This window comes from Neovison vison, chromosome 12, assembly GCF_020171115.1.
Source record: "Neovison vison isolate M4711 chromosome 12, ASM_NN_V1, whole genome shotgun sequence".
Lineage (NCBI taxonomy): Eukaryota > Metazoa > Chordata > Mammalia > Carnivora > Mustelidae > Neogale > Neogale vison.
The window spans coordinates 100,529,725-100,537,945 of record NC_058102.1 but is presented as its reverse complement, the minus strand read 5'-3'; the positions used below and the strand labels follow the sequence as shown (position 1 = coordinate 100,537,945).

The 8,221-nt window shown below is 46.4% G+C and overlaps 1 protein-coding gene across 1 annotated transcript; it reads left to right on the top strand.

The window, feature by feature from the left end:
* Positions 1 to 7,050: 7,050 nt before the first annotated feature.
* On the top strand, positions 7,051 to 8,035 carry APOF (apolipoprotein F). The gene has a single exon (XM_044228428.1). The coding sequence runs from the start codon at positions 7,126 to 7,128 to the stop codon at positions 7,987 to 7,989; it is 864 nt and encodes a 287-aa protein (XP_044084363.1). The 5' UTR covers positions 7,051 to 7,125; the 3' UTR covers positions 7,990 to 8,035.
* Positions 8,036 to 8,221: the final 186 nt, after the last annotated feature.

The window sequence follows — 8,221 nt, the reverse complement described above, 5'->3', positions numbered from 1 at the left end:
AGGGTAATTGAAATTTCCAAGGGTTAAGACGCTTCCCAGCTAGGATCGGTCTTGGTATATCTTTATGCCAAGCCTTTCCCCACTTCCCAACCCGAGCATTGCTTCTTTTCAGCAGAGATGTTCCTGCTCCTCTTCTGTGCCTTGCTGTCCCCATTGGCTGTCCTTCCAAGAAATGCCCTGAAAGGGGCCCTGACCTGCCAGCCTTCTTTGAAACTTCCAGTCCCAATTTCTTCTACCAGTTTCTCTTATTAAGTATAGACCATTTACTATGATTGGGTACAGAAGTATTGCTGTCCTTTTCCATTTATTTACTCCATAGTTTTAAATTTTGTTTTTTTTTTGTTTTTTGGGTTTTTTTTTTTAATTTTTTTTATAAACATATAATGTATTATTAGCCCCAGGGGTACAGGTCTGTGAATCACCAGGTTACACACTTCACAGCACTCACCATAGCACATACCCTCCCCAATGTCCATAACCCCACCACCCTTTCCCTACCCTCCTCCCCCTGGCCCCCTCAGTTTGTTTTGTGACATTAAGAGTCTCTTATGGTTTGTCTCCCTCCCAATCCCATCTTGTTTCATTTATTCTCTTCCTATTTCCCAAACCCCCTTAAATATTGTTTTTATTTATTTATTTTTAAGATTTTATTTATTTATTTGACAGAGAGAGATCACAAGTAGGCAGAGAGGCAGACAGACAGAGAGAGAGGAGGAAGCAGGTTCCCCGCTGAGCAGACAGCCCGATGCGGGACTCGATCCCAGGACCCTGAGATCATGACCCGAGCTGAAGGCAGCGGCTTAACCCACTGAGCCACCCAGGCGCCCCTTAAATATTGTTTTTAAAGATTTTATTTATTAGAGAGAGAGCATAAGCAGGGAAGTGGCAGGGGGAGAAGCAGACTCCCCACTGAGCAAGGAGCCTGACTCTGGGCTCCATCCCAGGACCCCAGGATCCTGACCTGAGCCAAAACCAAGATTCAGACGCCCAACCAACTGAGCCACCCAGACACCGCCATTGTGGCAATTTCTTAAAATAAGACAACAGTGAAGTTTAGTGCACTGATTGACTCTTTCCTTTCGTGAATGATTTCCCTATAGCGTGTGATGCTGTTCAGTAGCATTTTACCCACAGTAGAACTTCCACCACTGGAGTCCATCCTCTCAAACCCTGCCGCTGCTTTATCAACTAAGTTCATGTAACCTTCTAAATTCTCTGCTGTCATTTCAACAATCTTCACAGCATCTTCACCAGAAGGAGATTCCATTTCAAGAAATCACTTTCTTTGCTCATCTGTAAGAAGCACCTGCTCATGTGAGAAAGTTTTATCATGGCGTTGCAGCCACTGAATCCCATCTTCAGGCTCCACTTCTAATTCTAGTTCTCTTGCTATTTCTATCACATCTGCAGAAACTTCCTCCACTAAAGTCTTGAACCCCTCAAAGTCATCCTTGAGAGTTGGAATCAGCTTCTCCCAAACCTCCTGTTCATGTTGATATTTTGGCTTCTTCCCATGAATCATGATTTTTTTTTTTTTTAAGATTTATACTTATTTGTGGGAGAGAGAGTACAAGCTGGGGGAATAGCAGAGGGAGGGGGAAAAAAGCAGATTCCATGTGGAGCCCAGAGCCTGACGCAGGGCTCCACGTGGGGCTGGAGTGTCATGACCCTGAGATCATGACCCGAGTCAAAATCGAGTTGGATGCTCAACCAACGGAGCTACTCAGGTGCCCTGACTCACAAATGTTCTTTTTTTTTTTTTAAATTTATTTTTATTTTATTTAAAGATTTTATTTATTTGACATAGTGAGAGAGCACAAGCAGGGGGAGCAGTAGAGACAGAGGGAGAAGCTGACTCCCCACTGAGCAGGGAGCCCGATGCAGGACTCGATCCCAGGACCCCGGGATCGTGACCTGAGGTCAGAGCAGTTGCTTAGCCTACTGAGCCACCCAGCCGTCCCATGAATGTTCTTGATGGCATCTCACATGGTGATTGCATTCCAAAAGATTTTCAATTTACTTGGTGCAGATCCACCAGAGGAATCACTGTCTATGGGAGCCTTACAAACTGTATTTCTCAAATAATAAGACTTGAAAGCCCAAATGACTCCTTGATCCATGGGCTGCAGAGTATACGTTGTGTTAGCAGGTGTGAAAACATTAACTTCATTGGGCTCTTGGGTGACCAGGTGCATTGTCAATGAGCAGTAATATTTTGAAAGGAATCTTTTTTTCTGAGCAGTAAGTCTCAACAGTGAGCTTAAAATATTCAATACACCATGTTATAAATAGATGTGCTGTGGGGCGCCTAGGTGGCTCAGTAATTTAAGCTTCTGCCTTCAGCTCAAGTCGTGATCTCAGGATCCTGGAATCAAACCCCACATGGGGCTCCCTGCTCAGTGGGGTGTCTGCTTTTCTCTCTTCTTCCTGCTTGTGCTCTTTCCCACTATATCTCTCTCAAATAAATAACCTGGGGCACCTGGATGGCTCAGTTGTTAAGCATCTGCCTTCTGCTCAGGTCATGGTCCCAGGGTCCTGGGATCCAGCCCCGCATTGTGCTTCCTCCTCAGCATGGAGTCTGCTATCCCCTCTGCCTCTGCCTCTCTCCCCTGATCATGCTCTCTCTCTCTCTCAAATGAATACATAAAATCTACTGGGACTTCTGGCTCAGTCAGTTAAGTGTCTGCTTTTGGCTCAGGTAGTGGCCCCAGGACCCTGGGATGAAGTCCCACTTTGGGCTCCTTGCTCAGTGGGGAGCCTACTACTCCCTCTGCCTGCTGCTCCCCCTGCTTGTGCTCCCCTCCTCAAATAAAATATTTAAAAAATAATAATAAATAGATAAATACTTTCAAAAATACTCCACTTGGGGTGCCTTGGTGGCTCAGTGGGTTGAGCCTCTGCCTTCGGCTCAGGTCATGATCTCGGGGTCTTCAGATCAAGCCCCGCGTCAGGCTCTCTGCTCAGTGAGGAGCCTGTTCCCGCTCCCTGCCTGCCTCTCTACCTACTTGTGATCTCTCTCTCTCTCTCTCTCTCTCTCTCTCATTCTGTCAAATAAATACATAAAGTCTTTAAAAAAAATACTCTACTAATTGAAACAACAATGAAAACAATTCAGCTGACAACTGATGGGAATTAATGAGGAACAGGTGGAAGACCAGGACAGGACCAAAGTTAGGGAGCTGGATTGGGTGAGGGGGTCTGCTTTTGGCCTCCTCCTCCTGTCATTTTGCTCCTTGATCCTGGAGACAAACTCATCACCACTTTTCCTCCCCCTGCCATATTTACACATTCTTTTCTCTAGGGTCACTCCCAAGACACTAGAGTTGGAAATTGGAGGAATTTCAACCAGAAGCCACTTAAGGGGGGTGGTAATGCTGACTGACAAACTGGATGTGAAGATGGGCCCTGCTATGGATGGCCAACTCCAGTCAGAAATGGGAGAATCGGGTGCCTGGGTGGCTCAGTGAGTTAAGCCTCTGCCTTCAGCTCAGGTCATGATCTCAAGAGGTCCTGGGATCAAGCCCTGCACTGGGCTCTCTGCTCATCAGAGAGCCTGCTTCTCCCCCACCCCCGCCTGCCTCTTTGCCTACTTGTGATCTCTGTCTGTCAAATAAATAAATAAAATATTTTAAAAAAGAAAAGAAATGGGAGAATCTGACAGGATCCCCAAACTTCCCTGAACTGTTGAGAAGCAGCAGAGCCTTGAGACGCTCCATGGATTTGGACTCCAGGAATTTCAAGCAGCTGGGCTGGATGCCTCTAGATCCAGTTCATCCTTCTCCCAGTTGTAGGATTGTGTCCCACTAGCTTTCTGAAGATTTATTCCTCTTGTTCTAGAAAACTTTTTCTCCCCTCCAATTTCCTTTTGCTACTTAGGGCCCCTCCTGGGACTGAGAGGGGTGAGTAAGATAGGAGAAGGGACCTGGGATTTGTTCATTAGCCTAATGCATTTGGCTGTCTGCCAGAGTTAGATATTACCAGCGAGGAACCTGTATGGTAAAATGATGGGATTTTTGTACCAGTTTTTAGGAGGCACCTTATGCCATTGTTCCCTATTTTCCAGACTATAGTTTTTCATCTAGACCCTCAGAAATGAGCAATGAAGGTCAATTCCTACACTAATGCAAGCTCAGAAAGAGGTACTATCAGGGTAATGCAAGTGTTTAATTAGGGTATTGTGCTGGGATAATGAGATAAAACAAAAGTTGCTGGGGTGCCTGGGTGGCTCAGTGGTTTAAGCCTCTGCCTTCAGCTCAGGTCATTATCTCAGGGTCCTGGGATCGAGCCCCACATCGGGCTCTCTGCTCAGCAGGGAGCCTGCTTCCCCCTCTCTCTCTGCCTACTTGTGATCTCTCTCTGTCTATCAAATAAATAAATAAAAATCTTTAAAAAAAAAAAGTTGCTCTGCTTTGATCTGACTTGCCAGTAGGTTGTATTTTCTCATTTTTTTACCTGGTAAGTCCATTGAAATCCATTTTGGGGTCTCCTGCCCAGAAATCATTGGCATCCCTGCCTTTTGCCTCCCTGCTTCTCCAGAAGGGATAAGGCATTTTTACTGATCTAGGTTTAGGTCTAGAGAAATCCTTACGGTGACAGGGATATGAGGCAGGAAAAGCAGTAGCCACAAAGAGCAATGGCCCTTTGTCAGCATGGGGCAAAGGTGAGGGGGAAAAGCCTGAGCCAGGAAGAGGTGGATAAATATTTGTAAGCATATGTCCTTCACTGTTTTCAGAAGGGCCAACTTTTTTTGACTGTGGTGTAGAGAAGGTTAGCATTCGGATTAGAGAAGCACTGAGGAAAGGACGTGTTTGGATCGTATTATCGTCTTGTTCCTCTGGCTTGTTTCCTTCTGGAGCAGGTGAGGACTGCCCACAGCTTGCAAGGGTGGGGGTAAAGCTATGTCCAGGTGTAACTGAAGTTCCCAAGGGAAAAGCCACTTCTTAGCCCTGACTAGTCTTGGTTTTTCTTTGTTCCAAGACTTTCCCCACTTCTCACCTCGACCGCTACTTCTCTCCTGTTTCCTGTGGGCTGTTCCTCCTGACCACTATGATCCAGGCTGTGCTGCTCCTTTGCTGTCTTTTTTTTTTTTTAAGATTTTATTTTTAATTAATCTCTACACCCAACATAGGGCTCAAACTTACAACCCCAAGATCAATAGTCTCATGCTCTACCAACTGGGCCAGCCAGGTGCCCCTTTGCTGTGTTTTGTTGTCCCCGTTGGCTGTCTTTCCAAGAAATGCCCAGAAAGGAGCCCTGACCTTCCAGCCATTTTTGACAAAAAATTGGCCATCCTCTGAACACACTCTCCAGCCAGATCCCTCTCCCAGATCCCAAGACCTGCATGGATCTCTTGCACACCGGCTCCTCCTTAGCCCCTCTGCCTGAGTGCCTATCCAACTTAGCTCTGGGGGTGACCCTGGAGGAGGCTGGCTGCCCGACTGAGGCCCACATTCTGCAGCATAAGTTTGTTAGGATGGGAGGAAAGGCCATCACAGAAACTCTCCTCCATGAGAGGAGAGCACAATGAGAAGGAAAACACTGACAGTACTCAGGTCACTGAGGAATCTGGGGGGACCTGCAGGGAAGCTTGGAGAACCTAACACTCAGCTATTTTGCCTGAGGAATGTCTTGCTGGTGGCAAATACACCCCCCGGCATGGTAGGTCTACCAGCTATCTGCCTCATTACTGGTGACACAGTTCAAAAAGTGTCTGCCTTTGGCTCAGGTCATGATCCCAGAGTCCTGGGATCCAGCCCCATATCTGACTCCCTGCTCAGCGGAGAGCCTGCTGCTCCCCCTGCTTGTGCTTTCTCTCTCTCTCTGACAAATAAATTAAAAAATATTTTTTAAAGGCTTTATTTATTTATTTGAGAGAGAGAGAGCATGAGAGGGGAGAGGATCAGAGGGAGAAGCCGACTACCCACTGAGCAGAGAACCTGATGCAGGACTTGATCCCAGAACTCCAGGATCATGACCTGAGCCAAAGGCATTCGCCCAACCAATTGAGCCACCCAGGTGTCCCCCAAATATTTTTATTTATTTATTTTAAAATACTATTTTAAATATTTTATTTATTTATTTGACATAGAGAGAGAGCCCAAGCAAAGGGAGCAGTAGGCAGAGAGAGAGGGAGAAGCAGGCTTCCCACCAGGCAGGAAGCCCTGACATGGTGCTGGATCCCAGGACCCTAAGATCATGACCCGAAGTGAAGGCAGATACTTAACCAACTGAGTCACCCAGATTCCCCCTCAAAAATATGAAAAAAGAAAAAAGAAAGGTAGACAACCACTCAACAGACGTACTTTATTTCATGCCAGAGCTAAATCATACATGTGACTGGGATTAGTCTTGACCCTCTCCCAGTAGTTCCCAGCCCCTAGTTCTTATTCCATTTTGCTCTTTTCTTTTCTTTCAGTCATCATATACTGTGCATGTAATATATACTATGCATGAGAGGTAATTTAACCTTTTTATTATTCATCCACCCTGTACTAAATCCCCAACTAGATGCTGTAGCTCACTGATTTAATTCTTAAACTGAAAAGAGATACAGTAAGAGCGAATCATAGATATCTAATCTCTCCTGACTCTGGATCTCCCAGCTCACATCATGAGCTAGAGTGGAAAAGTGATAGGGATGTGTAGGAAATGCCAAAGAAAAGGGTCTTAGGTGTTGAGGTCAATGTGGGACAAGGGAACAAGGTTTGAGCAGCCAATACAAATGGACAAATATTTGCAGAGATTGCATCTCTTACTGATTATGGGGGAAAGCAAATATCTCCTTTATTCATGGGGCAGAGAAGTGGGCAGAACTGGATCGAGGAGTAACCAAACCTATCAAGACAGTCTCAGTTCTTGCCTGAACTTTGTGGTAATTTTGCGCCCCGTATAAATGGGTGGAAATAAAGCAGAGGAAGTCTCTGGTGACTTGAAAATGGAGAAGGCCAAGTGGGAACAATTGGGCTGCGCTTCTTGATTCTTGGGCTTTTGCCTAAAAATAACAGAACTTTGGAGATGATGGATGAGGTGTGCCCTGTGTCATGGGCTCCTTTCAGACCACAGCCCTTAGGGAAACGGTTTGTGTGTTTCTGGTTTCTCCCCTCTCCAGCATATTCTGTTTCAGACATGTTTGGCCTCAGATTCATCACAATACAAGTGGAGTTGCTTCTTTGCTACCTCCTGCTGTACCCTGTGGATGTTATTTCATATGGAAACTGGACAAATATTCCCTCATCCTTGAGATCCTGGCCACCTTCCTCAGACCTCTTGTCCTGCCAGACTCTGCTCCCAAAGTCCTTGCCTGGCTTTACTCACATGCCTCCTCTACCCAAGCTCCTGGTAGCTCTGCCACTGGTGATCGCCCTGGAGAAAGCTGGTTGCCAGGCTGATGTCTGGACACTGCAACTTCAGCTGTACCGCCAGGGGGGTGTAAAAGCAACACAGAAACTCATCCACCATCTTCAAGAACTCCAGAAAAGCAGAAGCACCGTGAGGGCGGTTTCAGGGGATGCCCTATTCTCTGCTCTACAGTTTTTGGCCAGGGAGCGAACAGGCCCACCAAGGGCCCGACGCTCCCCCCCTATCAATAACTGTGAGCAGAAGCAGGAGCAAGGTGTGTACAATATAGTCCGATTGTTGCCACAAGTGGGAACCTTCTACAATCTCGGCACAGCTTTGTATTATGCTGCTCAGAATTGTCCAGACAAGGCCAAGGAACGAGGCCAAGATGGAGTCATAGATATGGGTTATGACCTTCTGATGACCATGGCTGGATTGTCCGGGGGACCCACAGGACTACTAATCAGTGCTGCACTTAAACCTGCAGTGAAGGCTGGGATTGAACAGTTGATCCAGTATTTCGAAATGAAAGAGGCAAACACGGCTCTACCAGCGATCAGCAGGGAGGTCTTGGGGGGGCCCTCGGGTGTGAGTGACCTGGAAGAAACAACCACCCCGGGCCCTTTGGTCTTAGTTCAGCGGCCCGACTAGTACAGGACTTATTTAATGGCTATGACTTAGATCCTGGGAATGGCAGTCTTGGGATATAAAAGCTGGTGATCACAGAATGAATAAATCTAATATTTTGACAAGCTGTAATGTGTATATGTTTAAAATCCAAATCTCTGGCTGTTATCAAGGAGGAAGGCAATGCTTTCAAATGCAGGAATTTTTAAGTTTGGGGTTTGGAGTCCGAGGATTTAGATTTGAATCCAGGCTCCCC